Below are 15,749 nucleotides of genomic sequence, written 5' to 3'. Positions count from 1 at the left end.
AGTTTATCGGATTTCTGTATATCGTGTGGAAGGAACGACAGTCAATGAATCTCCCATAAAATCTACCCTTTCAATATCAGCGAAAAGCAGGGCTAATTAATGTGGAGAGACACCGGTTTGTTATCTCTGAATCGTGTCCATGACAAGTGAAACACATGTTACTGGTTTCAATGAAAGTCTATCACACATCCTTATATATCGTGTCGTCATACGATGGGTCATGGGCAACTGGTGTGTTGACCTGGACCCATGGTTGTCTCGGTCCCTTATACCAGCAGTAATCGATAACTGTTTCAGTAAATGCAGAAAACAATCCCGAGAAGAGTTTAAAATAGTTGCACTTTTATTGACAAGTATTTATGGTTTAGCACAAGAACGGAGCCATTTTGTTTTTGTGTCTTGGGTCTCGTTACTAATATCAATCATACTTGGAAGTTTTGTAAAAAAATCAGTCGCATGCTGATTAAATCAGCACAGGATATTAGATCAGAAAAATGAGAATGATTACTTGAAAACCTTTTTAAAGGCATTGCGTTTTTATAAGGTATTTTATTATTTAAAGTTTTACCTGTTAAACTTATCTATCGGAGTGGCAAATAAGATGTGTTTACCTGAATTGTAAGAACAGATTTATCATTTTCTTCTCAAAATTGAAGTTGCATTGCGCCCGTGACATAGCAGATCCTTTTATTGGGAACAGCTAATTACAGGTACTGCAATGTTTTACCGTTACATGTGGGCATTTCTTTGACGCTGTAATTAAAAACATGAGACGCTTATAGCCAAGACATATTAAAGACGTACAATTAGTGGTTGGTAACCATGAGACTTCTATGGCCAAGAATCGATTATTTACATACCCCTGTCGTATAGGTGAATGCCTACCATATGTAGGTATGTGAATATTATTTTAAGCCGCGACATTCAAAGCAAACCATGGGGGACACCAAGAATGGAATTCACATGTTTTTTCCATGTTGGGAATCGATCGTAAGCGGTAAGTGCAAACGCTTGTACCGCTGTACTCTCCCACCGGACCCGTGAAGATCCGGGGTAGAATAGGTCTTCAGCAACCCATGCTTGCCATAAGAGGCGACTAACGGGATCGGATGGTCAGGCTTGCCGACTTGGTTGATGCATGTCACCGTATCCCGATTGCCTAAATTGATGCTCATGATCTTAGTCAATCCCAGACTCGATTATTAACAGACGTCATATAGCTGGAATATTGCGTTAAACAACAAACTAATAAACAAACGAACAACCTTTGCGATAACCGGTGAAAACAATCAGTGGTCCCAGGTTCCGTTCCTCCAAGAGGTGAGGTGAAATTGGGTTTAACGTCGCGTCCAAGATTATTGCACTTATATAGTGACGTGCATGCACTTTGTGTGTGGCTGCTTGTACTAGACCGGCCGATTTATAGTGCTAGCCCACTGAAATACCATGCCGCAGTTTAACATGAATACCCCACTCAGACACAGTATACTGACTCCGAGCCGACCAGTCCTTGCTTTAACCCCTTAATGCCGAGCGCCAGACAGGGTACCAACAAGTACCATCTTTTAACGTCTTTTGGTATGACGCGGCCGGGGATCGAACCCCGGACCTTCCGCTCTCGGGGCGGACGCTCTACCACTAGACCACGGTCCGTTCCTCAAAGAGCGTGTGAACCAATACCTCTTGTCCCGAACCGTGGTACCTCTGAAGTAGAGCTGAAGCCGGACCAAGAGCACATGACCACAACCGAAATCCAACCAGGAAATGCAAGCCGGTGCTTTCTGTCAGTTCACTGAACCTTAAGCTGTTGGTACAGATGTACACCAGCAGGTAGAGAGTCCCCAAAGGGTTATTGGATGTTTGCACGATAGCGAGAGTTTTCCACCAGATAACCCCATGAGACCCCAAAATGTACAGTTGTTGATGGCCGTGGAGACACATGCCCCGCGCCTATACCAACATCACTCCAAGTGACCGCCCGCGATGACCACTGTCCAGTGTCAACATAGACACGGGGTACGGATCTGTGTAAGGCATATTCTTCTACGTACGACATGGCTGGCTATTTATATCGTATCATCTTTTGTTGAACTGGTTCAAACGCCACAGTGCTGTCTACTTTCCGATTAAATCGATGTCAATGGACAGGTCCTCAAGTTGAGTATTTGTCTACCTCCTTACGCGTATCAATCCTTCAACCCAAACGTTCGGTTTGATCGCCCGACACCTCGTACACCAACAATTCAATTTTGACCTCTGAAGAGGAAACGTACTGTCTAACAGTGTTCCTTCAACTGACCTGACAGCTTTAACAGGTAAATGCAGCGGTTGTCTGGGTTTTCAGAAAAAGGTCTCATACTCTAAATATACACGACGGCGGGAGGGTGGCCCAGTGGTTGTATGTTGGCTCGTCACAGGCAATGTCCGGGTTTGATTCCCGACATGTGCACACTGATTTTTGATTTCCTCTTCTATATTATGGATGTTTCTAAAAGCGACGTAAAACTATATTCACGCACCTATCCTGATGGTGGAACACGTCACAACCTCCATCAGTCCGTTCTTATTCGTAATCTGTTTGTGGACTTGATTTAAGAATCGATATAATGAACTCATGTGAAGTTGCCATACATACATACATACATACATACATACATACATACATACATACATACATACATACACACACACACACACATATATATATATATATATATATATATATATATATAGATATATAGATACACACACACACATATATATATATATATATATACATATATATATACATGGTTTTGTTTTTTATCAAAGGGGCCACGCGCCTTTTATTAACCTGCTCTTTACGAAAAAAAGGTATATTGGCTAGGTCTTGACGCAGACGAGAAACAAAACAGTTTTTATCTACCGTCCATGTCGCGGTAGACACATATATCTCAGTCTATCCCTGGAGCTGCCGGCGATGGGTTATTGGAGGTAACGCCTTCCTATCCGTGAATGCATTGCATCAGAATAGCTCATCGCCCTGGTGAATCTTGCCCACCTCTCTTCCTCCCCAAATCCGTTGTTATCAGTTAATACTCTCTACTCGTCCTGTCTGGTCAATAGATCACACCACATCCACTCCCCCGGCAACACCGCCTCCCTCGACTACACCCACTCTCACGACGACGCATTACCTGCTTGAGGCAGTGGTCCTGCACTTCCTCACTTCTACTTCCATACACGTCTTCTGCGACCAACTTTGAATAAGTCGTCTGCAATCTTTATCGGATATGTCGTCTGCGACCTCATTTAAATATATATCTTTCTCGTCGCCTTCCCAATCTTCGACCATTTATAAATATGGTTCTTTGGCCTCTTAAGGATATGTTGACTGTGCCCTAGTTTATATATATCGTCTGTTACCGTTGCTGGATGTGGACTCTGCGATCCTATTTAAATGTACCCCCCCTCGTCCCGACGTATATGAAATGTGTGCTTTTTTCATATTTGCCTGTTCATACATGATATCAGATATACTGTCTGAGGCTCCAATACGTGTATATCAAACACCGCATCTGTCACTCTAGGGTTACGTCTGTCAATAATGGGAATAAAACTGATTGATTGACTGTCTGTCTGACCACTTGCAGATATTTCATTATCCTTACGTTATATGAATAAACCTCCTGTAAATGCTAACTTAATGGCAAGAGTAATTTTCTTGTCGGCTATATTTCATGAAGCCGTTTACGTCTTGTAAGAATAGCATGCAAAAACGCCAGTCCGAGTGTTTTGAAAAGTAAAGCGCATTACATGTTTGAATTAGGGAAAAACCGCCCCGACTTCTGGATAGAGCGTTGGCCCAGGGGGGCGAAAAAATATCCCCCAAAACAAAATCGGTTATGTTTTTCAATATCAGCCAGCATAAGCCGCTTAGCGAGACAGAGTTAATAATACCATAATATATAAAGATAATTATGATTTATGTAGAGCACACTTCGTACTCTCGTTACAGTTTCGAATTAACTGACCTGAAAAGTTAAATAGCATTTGATTCAGCATAGTATTTCATATGCCTAGTATAAGGAGGACTGCCGGATATGTCGCCATCCATAGTTACAGAGGAGGGGGTAGCCTAGTGGTTAAAGCGTTCGCTCGTCATGTCGATAGTCCAGGTTAGATTCTCAAAATGACTCAATAGTTGAAGCCCGCCTCTGATCTCTGATGCTCCTGCCATGATATTGCTGGAATATTGCTTAATGCGGCGTAAAACCATATTCATTCATATAGTAAGTTATATCTACAGAGAAACTGTTTTCTCAGTTTAATAAGACAGCGTAACGGGTTCCATCCTGGCATCAAAATCAATGTGTCTCTGTAACCTTGTTTGCATAACCATGAACTGGACCATGCTACACTATACCCGTGAAGGTCCAGGTAAGAACTGATCCTCAGCAACCCAGATGCTCATGATATCAGTCACTGGATTGTCTGAACCAGACTCGATTGTTCAAAGATCACCGTCATGTAGATGGAATATTGCTGAGTGCGGCGTTAAACAACAAACAGACAAGCCATGCAAAACAATATCTAGGGCATGTTCTTTTGCCATAGTTCTTGTAATATGATAAAAAAGAATATTGTTCCAAATTGTTATTCCAACTCCTCATGAATTTTCAGAGTAAAGATCACAACAGACATCCGCTTTCTTTCTATGTATCGTTTTTCCCCCACCGTCTTTTACATAACGTGTAGTATATTCCGAACCAATGAAGATCTGGGGTAGAATAGGTCATCAGCAACCCATGCTTGCCGTAAAAGGTGACTATGCTTGTCGTAAGAGGCGACTAACCGGATCAGGTGGTCAGACTCGCTGACTTGGTTGATGCATGTCATCGTATCCCAACTGCGTGGATCGATGCTCATGATGTCAATCACTGGATTGTCCGGTCCAGACCCGATTATTTACAGACCGCCGGCATACAGCTGGAATATTGCTGAGTGTGGCGTTAAACAACAAACAACCAACAACAACCGAACCCATGACTGACCATTGTGTGAATGTTGCTTTACGCCGCTTCTTGCAATGTTCCGCCTTTATAACAACGGAGGACACTAAGGGTGGATTTGACAATATGTACCTTTCTGGGGAATCGAACCAATGATTTCGGTTCACCGAGCGAACCCTTGAACCACGACACCACCCAACAACATAGTTGTCCGTGTGGTATAGCATACACTTTGTACATACACCACCAGGTAGTTAATCGTGAAGATGGAGAGAGCAGGTCGACAGCAAGAAAGACAAGACTGTCATTAATCATCGTACTTCAACAGTATAGTCTCTTATTTATGCTTTCAAAAAGATTTATTTTCGACTACACTGCCGTTCACTCTTGTATTCATACACATCAACAGCCAGGGCCTTGTTCTCCACGCAAGTGTGGTAAAGCGCTCAGGACTATTTCTCAGCGGAAGGATTATATATCTGTATGTGTTTGTAGCTGAGGGAGGGGAAGATACTTCCTGACCCTGGGAGGCTGTGCTTCCATGCCCAAGGTTACCGAGTTCGCTATGCGTTAACATCGTGCAATCGGAGAACGCTGATACTTTCTGGAGTACAATTCATTTACCATCTAACTAAACTCGCCCGGGACTTCGGTGCTCAATATTATGGCCACAAAGTGCGTAGTGTTATCAGATTCGCTCATCAAACAGCAATAAGACAATAATTGGACGTGTTGAATTGCACCAATTAATGAAACAAGTGTCTAGCACTAACGACTTTCATTTCAGTGCAATAACCTTTATCATCGATAACAAGAATGTTTTTAATTTCTGTCAAATTGGTAATTAACGAATGTATAGAAAATGTACTTCAGTGGCCTCGGAAAATATGTCTGTACTTGTTTACTTACGATATTATTTATTAATTTCCATGTTTAGGTTATGTATGACATTGTGTTTGATTTTGCGTACGGTTTTCACAAAGACGTTGAATGTTCAAGCCACTTCCATCAAGTGCAATGCAACAAAGCTTTGAGCGACAGATTGTAATACAATGCAATAGGAAATCACCGACAACCCCGGGTTCCAGTGTAACATGCCCAGATTTAATTGTACCATCTGCGTGATACATATTCAGAGCGATTTATGTATGAAGCAAAAGAATAAATCGATGCAGTGCTTGTATATGCACCAGCAATAGGATTTGTTAGCGTAGAAAAACCTAGTCTTGTGGAGTTTCGCCTCTCAATATGGCCATGTTAAATCCAATTCCATTCGACCGTCCCGTGTGGATAATTGATGCATATAGGCATTCTTACACAGCAGTGGCTTCCAGGCGTCTAGACGCACATGGAAATAGGACAAGACAACCACTAAGCTCGTCATTTTAATAATTACGAATTCATCTTATTTGAAATCTGTGTATGACCTCTTACCATCAACCTTCGTAACTAATTCAAATCTAAGCATCTTCTTCCGGTATCAAACTACCGCATTGATCCCTGGGAAATCACGTGGTTACCATCTTCAATATATTAATTTTAATACTAGGGATAAAAGATATCGACGAATTCATCTTGCTCCCTTCTTCAATCGATTTCTGTACTTTTCGCTACAGAGCCCACAATGGGGATCTTGCGTTGTAGGGGCGTATCTTTGAGAGGAATGGCGCGCTGAGAAGACGCAGCTCACCGCAGGGCCTGGCCATTGAGCGATGCCTCCTAGTCGGGATTACAAGCCCGGGTCATTCCCTGATAGGTACATGGGTAAAATGTGGGGAAATACACAATAACTCCATTTACACTATTACAGCCAATCTCACACAATTAGTTGGCCTATTAGCAGGAAACTCTATCCTTGGCACTTGAGGCCTACCACGCGATGACCGGTACAGCTGATTACATGGATCTTCAGGTAGGCGAGGGCTGTGGTCAGCATTCGGAACACACCGACTTTTTGTAACCATACTTTGGCCATTATATAAATACTAAGATGGGTTCATTTGTATTTAAGGAACAGAGTATTCCCTTTCTGCACTCTCATGAACCACTTATACTGTATTATTTCCATATTGGGAAATCACTTAATTTAATTATTCAAGTTTATTAAATCCAACAATACTTTATGTATGTATTTTGCATTCGTTTTTAAGTTCAACAGAGATTTTGCTTGTTGTCAAACGCCTGTGCTGAATGTTTGTGAGCATTCAGTCTGTGTCAGGTTACATGGACTATATATTGTTTCACACTTTGCCACAGTGGTTTAACCGCCGTGATATTGCGGGAATATTGCTAAAAGCGGCGTAAAACAATACTCACTCACAGTGGTTAAGTTGAGAATATGTCACAATAGTCTTGTTTACTTAACCATGTTTCATTTATTCAGGATCCTTAAACTTACTTTCTTTTTTAGAATGTGATAATGTCAAGAATCTTACGAAATATGGTTCCTAGTATTGTTTCCAGAGGTCATAATAGCGAAATCAATACTCCCTTGCAGGACATTAGGGCTAGGTATTATGTGAAGAATTTTTTTAATCAAAGTTTCATTTCGCTGGCATTTCAGAATCTCGTCTTTCATGGTGTTTATGTTGAAAATATCCCTTCCCCTATAGTCATACCGAACTGAATAAAAACATCATGGCAGCTTGGATAAACAGCTTTCCCTCCAACCTGTCCCTGATCAGCTGTGATATTGCAGTTGTGAACAAACGTATTAAGAATAGTCCAGTGATCAGAGTAAATGAAATTTTTTTTGTCATATTATAGTGTTATAATGTATTCAGCGCTGTGGTTTGTGTTTCAATTTATAAATTGTTGGATTTAATTAAATTGAAACACAAACACAAACCACAGCGCTGAATGTTTTCCAATTAAAAATATATCTTTTAAAATGTAATACAAACCACAGCGCTGAATACATTATAATAATATAATATGACAATGAAAACCTCTCTACATATACATTAATCAAAACAGAGCGCTGAATACGTTCTCTAACATGTTTTAGTGATATCAGGAATGACACATGCAGAACATTCATCGTTGTGTTTTGATAAATGTAACATATGTTGAAACAGATTAGGTGTAGTATGAATATAAGCACGAAGTGTACACAACGACCCACAACACGGAAGATTTGTTAAAAAACATTATCTCAAGAAATTGCTTTTTACGCACAATCCAACAATGCCTTTGACATTTTACCAATAATGAAAGCGACATCACCCCTCAGTACCGACCATCACGACGTCCAATTTGCAGTCCCTTAATTCCCTATTCAGTAGAGAGAGAACACATCACATTTAGGAATGTGGCTGTGGAGTTTTGAAATCTATATTCCTAGGTATCTTGCACTCATTATCACGCCGCTAACATTTATCAGTGATCAATACCGCACTTAAAATGCCTTTATGTCTGTTCCTGAATTAATTACCTTTTTAGGGATCTGTTTGGCTTTGCCATGTGTGTAATTAAAATATACGTCTTATATTTGTTCATATGTTGTGTGTGAATATCACACTTCGTATATTTAGGCACTGTTGAGTATGTTTACATACCAAGATTCCAGTCTTAGTAGAATGTGTAATGCCAGACACACCCTATATAAAATGGGTACGAATGCTCCTGGCCGACAAAACCTCATGAATTTTAAATGCCGATGTTGTGGAATAAGTGTGGGTTTTTTTTCTACCTTGCAAGCGTTAACTTGTTAGTCCCCAGACCGAAATACCGGCGTGGGCTCAGCGCGTGTGTATTGGGGGACCGTTCAACAGAAGAGCGTCCCAATGGCCAACAATACAGCTAGCCGTGAGAGTCACAGTCTTTGCTTTGAAGCCATTTCCTCCCCGGTAACGAAACCGCGTTCACTAGTGTAATATTGCTATACCTCAATGACACACCGTCACAACCCTCTCAATACCGCCACCCTCAATCAGTGCTCACGCTGTTGAAAAGTGTTTATCACCCTGCCCATTTGAAGGTTAAAGAACAGAATATTTCACTACCTAAGCGGAGAAGTCTGAATGTAGCCGCACGGTGAATTAGTATAGGGAAGACGGGACATTTTCTCAATTACAGGTATAATCGCAGAGAGCTAACACTGTACTTACATTCATAGCTTAGTGGCCTGTCCGAGACCTCGCCTTATAAATAGTGGTCACAGCGCTGTGAAACAGATTTAACGCTTTGATTTTTCTTTTTCAGTGACACGGTGTAGTGGCCGGATGAGATCGGGATAACAGGAGCCAATTTGGTGCTAATAAGTCGGGAATACGACTACAGCTGTCAGGTAGTGGATACTGGCTGGGAAAGTTGTGAAGTTACAGCACTGCCTGGACCATCACCTAATGTTGAAACGGGCGCAGAAACACAATCAGCCAGCTCGTCATTCACCGAGATGAACTTCCACACAGGACTTACTCAACACGGATGAAAATAAGCAAGTTAGGTTGAGTAACCAGTAGTCCCTACCCTAATCTGGGATATAAGCTTGAACGAGAGTTAGCAGACTGGGATAACCCGCTTTTCATCCACTCCTCGGTGTTGCTAATCTATGTACTGACTGACAAAACACGGATTTTGAGTTGAATACCTTCGTTAGATCGCTTGTGCCGATAAGCCTGTTGGTACATGAACGCCAAGTTAAGTCATAGTATCGTTCCACGGCTCAAGTTGTGATTTTTTTCCAAGTCGAGTGGTTTGATACGCGAGTGCTTCTTGGAGTGTAGGATGTGACAAATGCGTGGGATGCGGTCTGGACCGTATGTTGGCCGGTGAACCATCGTTACAGGTGGCCCTACAGTTGTGACTTGGTCAGGCGGAGAATCTGTACCTCTGTTGTTGGCTGTGATACCTGCAAGTGTGGTAGCTGGTCCGTCTGCGTGGAGTACCGGAGAGAGCGAACAGAAGGATGGAGGTAGCCGTCGGAGTATTGAACAGGCTACAGTTCTATCGATTCCTGGAGACTCCGATGAACACACGGTAGTAACTGGTGGTGAGCCTGTGGGGAGACAGGTCGGGAGGGACGGGGGCTCGTTGGCGTTAGTGACGTCTCTCGCAGCCACAGCAGCCTCTACACCAACACCACGACGACTGATTCAACAGTCACCTTTGACAGATTAGAGAAAGTGGAAACTGTGACGAGAAGCAAGCGCTGTGATAAAAGTGTTATAAACTCCAGTACACGTCGTGCCCAGGGTGTTGGTCTTCAACACCGAGTCGACTGTTTCCTCAATAACAAGGTGTGAAAAATTCTTGGATAATTTGTGTTGTTACATCGGATTCATACTTGCGAAGTCCTGTGTTTGATATTCTTTTACTTATGGAATTTCTGGATCGCGCATGTACCCATCCCGCACGTGGGTCGTGAGTGATATGGCGTCCACGTTGGGTTCTCCCACAGTCGATTACAACGACAGCACTTCAACGTCAAGTGTTGACAACATCTCGACGACGACCGTAGAGACGCTGACCAAGGAATCCAGTTACGAGGTGTGGCTGCAAGTGGTTATTTCCCTCATCTTGAGTTGCATGATCGTCGGCACCGTGATTGGCAACTCTCTCGTGTGTATTGCTGTAGGCATTGTGAAGCGTCTACAAACACCCTCAAACCTGCTCATTGTGTCCCTGGCGACCGCAGACCTTTTGGTAGCAATCCTCGTCATGCCCCTCTCGCTCTACAAAGAGATTCGAACCAAATGGCGTCTTGGAGAATCTGTCTGTGACATGTGGACTTCCCTAGATGTGTTACTATGTACTGCATCTATACTTAATCTCTGCATGATCAGTGTGGATCGGTATTTCGTCATCACCAGACCACTACAGTATGCCATGAAACGGACGCCAAAACGTATGGGGATTATGATAGCTGTTGTGTGGGTGGCATCAGCTCTGATATCTATTCCCCCAATTTTCGGCTGGAAAGCCCTCAGGGGTCCTTATGAATGTTATATTAGTAACGAACTAGGGTATCAGATCTATGCAACTCTGGGTGCCTTCTACTTGCCTCTAACTGTGATGATAGTTGTATATTATAAAATCTGGCGAGTGTCATCTCGGATCGCCAAGGCAGAGCAAAGGTCACAGATTGGCAACATAGACCGGCCACCCGAGTTTCAAGTGGGCCGGCCATCGAGGGACAGTGGTGACAGCCACATTTTACCCAATGGCTCAATCAAAGATTCGAACTTACTGTCGTCAGAGGATGACACCACAAAAGAAAACCTTTTAAAGAAGAACTCCATTAAGCGTCGTCGATTCACAATCAAGTCAATAATACCATCAAAACAACGTATGTCGACTTCGAAGGAGCGTAAAGCTACCAAAACACTGGGTATTATAATGGGTTGTTTTACTGCATGTTGGCTCCCCTTCTTCATACTTGCTGTTGTGCAAGCCGTTTGTGTCAAAGTATATGGACCACAATTCGACAAGATCCCAGGATGGATCGTCTCAGTACTTATGTGGTTGGGTTACGCGAATTCCTTCTTGAATCCTGTTATATATGCTCGATTCAACCGTGAATTTAGGACTCCCTTTAAGGAAATACTGTGTTGTAGATGTCGTGGAATTAACGTTCGAATGCGTTCCGAGAGTTATGTGGAGCAGTACGGTGCCGACCATGCTGTGAAAGACAGTCTCAGACCCCCAGCGGAGACAATGGTGCGTTACAATAGCCACGGTCAAACCTTGGTTCAGATTGGGAACGGATCGCCTAATAGCCAAGGGGAGTCTAAGATATAGTAATGCAGTGATATTGTGTTATTGGATTTTCCTAAACGCCACGTGGTTTGCACGTGCAAATGTGATATATGATATCACGTGACGTGATGTTCAGCGCTAGCTGACGTCACGTGGCTGTACAGGTAGAGAGTGAGAATCAACAAGCAAATGTGATTTGTGAATTACTTTAAATGGCTGATCTCAACGGCTGCTGAAACTACAAATGGATGGAATAACATTGATCGGATGCCACTTCCATAACACGTCGTCGTCACTGTGGTTACTCTTCGTCTCACTTGCCAAATTGAAGGATTCCAAATCCTTGTAAAAATGAAGTTATGTTGTTGTATTGTTCCTGCTTTGGAGGAGATATCCGTTGTCAATAGAAACAAGACGTGGTACTGTGGACCTCCACGCACCACTGAGCGCGAGAGCGTTCCCGACCGTGGCTGTAATACGTTGGGCAGTGTGCCACGCCTACTTCCCGGGATCAGAAATACTGAAGACACTTAAAACACGAACTAGAATGACATAGCTGCTCGGTCTTTCACACTGGGTAGGTCCCCCATTATTTCCCGCCAAACTGCGGTGTCGTCTGCCGATCTGCCTGGCCTGTATAATTGCTCTTAGTCTCAAACAGTAAGCTGTGTTTAGAAACTTCTGTGCAATGCTTTGTAACAATTGTCCTTGCAATGCTCATGTTGACGTGCTGTTGTAACATGCCCGTATCGCGTCGTCGTTCAGGTGCATCTTCATAGGTCGCATAAGTTGGCACCTTGCCAAGTATACATGGTGCAAACTTGGTTCGTATGGTGTAAAGCCCTCGGAAGCAAATCCTACGATCAGAATTAGACGCAAAGATGCGGGATGGGGGTGGATGGAATGCGTGTTTAGACATAAACAATGGTGATTTCACCGATCGTGCATCCTCCCGCAGTACTATCATAGACAGAAACATGTGTTATTCTATGAAGCAGATAATACCTCATCCCATTACACTTAAACCCACCAGCTGTTTGTTTCGGTATCGGTAACAAATTTACCTTGAATACGCCCATGTCAATGACGGCTAACATTGGAAACACGGTAGCGAAACATGTACACCGTTACTATATTCATTGTATATTTATTGATTCGATATCCATATATAAGATCGATGATCCCCATGGTAGACCGTTGTTGAGGTTGGACGCGTATTTGAAATTTATGATTAAAGAAAACTTAAGGAATCAGAGAGTATTGAAATTAATGGTAGGAATTACGCGATAATAATAGAAACGTAAAAATGGCGTTTTCCAATATCTGGATTTTGGCATCTTTCCGGGGTTTTACGTACGTCGACATTAAACATGTTTATTCATCAGTCGTACAAGACAGGTGGGCGTGCGCACCACGTGACCTCAATTGATAAGCCATCATATCTACCGACAAGGTGCAAAGCGGGGTAGACTGGCTTCCACGGTGATTGTTGCTTAAGGTAATGTGCATAGACAACGGTACCGGCGTGTTGCAACAGGCGTTCAAAGAACGTGCAGTAAATTGTGGCACGGCTATGTCAAACCACGCCTAGTAGATTGGTTTTAAAATGTTTGTGCTTTCTAGGGGGATGATAAACAACAACACGTGGTGCATATCTTGTCATCTTCACAGAACATTAATTATTCATGGCGTTCCGGAAGTGACTGCCGAAAATTAAAATTTGGGTCTGCATGGCCGCAGTTACAATACACAGAAGAGCAGTCGCTAATTTGTAGATTGGAAGTTCATTTGAAATTCGAAATTTTTCTTTGAAGGTTTAGTTAAAAATTTGCAAATTGCAGATCGTTTGAAAATGTGAAACTGCAATTTCAGTTGTACATATATATACACAGGTGTTGTTGCTGGTTATTCCCGTAAGAATGATCCACTTCTTCCATCCCGACCGGCAGGCAGCCCCACCCAGGTCCCCACCCCTCCCTCCCCAGATCTTCCAGTGAGTCATGTACTGCTGCCCACTTCAGTGGTCTCTGTCCTAAGCGACGACCCCTGTGCCACGTGTTTGCAATACAATGTATTATGTAAGCTGAACGAACTAACGATGTATATGTTAGAACATTGTCTTACATTGTGTTGAACTACTGACATTGCTGAGAATGTGTGTTACTTCGCGGACGGTTGGACAATATCGGTTCGTGTGCATCATATTGTCAAAGTCATTAGGTGTTCACAAATAGGGCAAGGTAGTTTGCGTGTATATCAAGAGGAATACTGTCGGTGGCATTCACCATGACATGTTGAGGGCCGTATTGGACGACCACGTGTGGTGTAAGATGGTTATCGACCATACCAGGTGCATTGATTAATATTGTAGCCTCCCTTGAAATGAGTAATCTGACCTTACTACCAAGGTGACAGAGTGACAGAAGCCTGTTGAGGACACGGAGAACAGCAATAACCATTATTTCGTCTCCAGGAAAATATGATCTCGCGACCTAGTACTCTCCAGGTTGTTGTCGAAATTATGTATAGTTAAATCTTCACGTTTCAATGAACACAAGGAAGATAGCATTATAGCAGTAGCTGTCTCGTATCAAGTGATATTTCTTCTGGTATTCGTGTCACGATGTAGGTATTAACGAAAACACGTTTTATTCGAGAAGAATCAGCGTGCATACATATTTACATATTGGTAAACGCAGCGATCTTGCAAGTGCATTACTAATAAAGATGTCAATGAGTATTTCATAACCAACAGTATCTCCAAACAGTACTGTATTATGTAGCTCTGTCTAAAGCGTATTGATAAAAAGTCAGTTCGAATTTAGGCTGTGCAAAGTTACGTCCCTTAGTCGCACATGGATCCGCTGGTCTCGAGATCGAATCCAAGATTAAAATCGAAAGGGAGGGGGGGGGGGGGGGGGGGGGGGGGGGTAGGTGACGGTCGGTCCAGTCGGCTAAGGCGCCGTAATTTGCTGTGCAGCGTAGCGTCCCATGGGCACGCCAGTGATCGTGGGTTCGAATCCCGGTTCGCCCCGATTATGTTTCTAGGTTTGTCAGCACCACACCCGTACTTTAGGGTTTCACCGAAGTGGTAAACGTCTGAGACCTGTATCACTTCGGGCTTTCCTCCCACATTAAGCTGACACTCCGTGATATAACTGGAATAATGTTCAAAGCGGCGTTAAACCAAACTCACTCACTTTTGCTTAACATCTATTTATAGTCCACCCAAAAGGGCGAAGTTTATTTAGTTCCATGGTAGCATCAACATCGGTACAGGTTGCAATATTTATTTTATCCGAGCAATTGGCTGACGTGATGATTTCTATGAGGCATGGCGTGCTTGTAGGTGAAGTCCTCAATTTATAAAAGTCGACAAATAGCGATGTCATTACGCGTGTAAGTGTCGAGGGCATGATAAGTTAGACTCCGCGTTGCTTCATTATAGGTGCCCTATGCACGCATTAACTGTTTATCATTTTTCCAGGGTTATTTATAGTAAACAGTTAGGTCATTACGGTGTTAGGAAATGCTACAGCTGTTCTTGCATGCTCGCTGCATCTCATAAACAGATTGGTATTTAATAGTGAACGGTAAATGTGATTTAAAGGGACACTACGCTCAAGCCAATTGGCAGTCCTGGCAATTTGGATTCCAGTCATTCAAAACCCACTGCTAACTTTAACTTTAGTGCCTATATCAATCTAGCAGTTGCTGATTAGACTAATTACACGGAGACAACGTGTCAATTCCTCATAGAGCACTAATTACAATGTACGACTGGAGACGAACATTTCGGGGAGTATCCATTTTAGAAAGGGTGAACTCATCAAGGTGATTGTATGACTACTTGGTGGTTATTGTGTCGCGTGAATCGTATCCAATAAACATGCAGTATTAATAGTAACATTAGTGTGTCTGAACAATCATGTGAAACACACATTTTATCGAGTAGTATGTGTTCAGATTGACTATCGTTTATCTTCATCTGACTGTGTGCATGTCATCCCTGTATCATAAATCATCTGAATTGTCCAGCCGTCCGACATTTCTGACCAC

General features: G+C 42.7%; 1 protein-coding gene across 11 annotated transcripts in view; it reads left to right on the top strand.

The window, feature by feature from the left end:
- LOC124138501 (5-hydroxytryptamine receptor 1D-like) overlaps nt 1-14,615 on the top strand; it is a 194,683-nt gene extending 180,068 nt beyond the window's left edge. For 10 of the 11 annotated variants that reach the window (XM_046505197.2, XM_046505193.2, XM_046505199.2 and 7 more), the window contains one exon: nt 9,195-14,615. In XM_046505197.2, coding sequence (XP_046361153.1) covers nt 10,332-11,732 — 1,401 coding nt within the window. In that variant the 5' untranslated portion in view covers nt 9,195-10,331 and the 3' untranslated portion in view covers nt 11,733-14,615. Of the gene's footprint in view, nt 1-9,047; nt 9,069-9,194 lie in introns of those variants that run through there. The other variant, XM_046505200.2, reaches the window with a different exon arrangement.
- The last annotated feature ends 1,134 nt before the right edge of the window (nt 14,616-15,749 follow it).

This window comes from Haliotis rufescens, unplaced genomic scaffold (assembly GCF_023055435.1).
Source record: "Haliotis rufescens isolate VD_foot unplaced genomic scaffold, xgHalRufe1.0.p SCAF_97, whole genome shotgun sequence".
Taxonomy (NCBI): Eukaryota; Metazoa; Mollusca; class Gastropoda; order Lepetellida; family Haliotidae; genus Haliotis; species Haliotis rufescens.
Note: the sequence above shows the minus strand (reverse complement) of the source record. Positions and strands in the feature narration are given on the sequence as shown.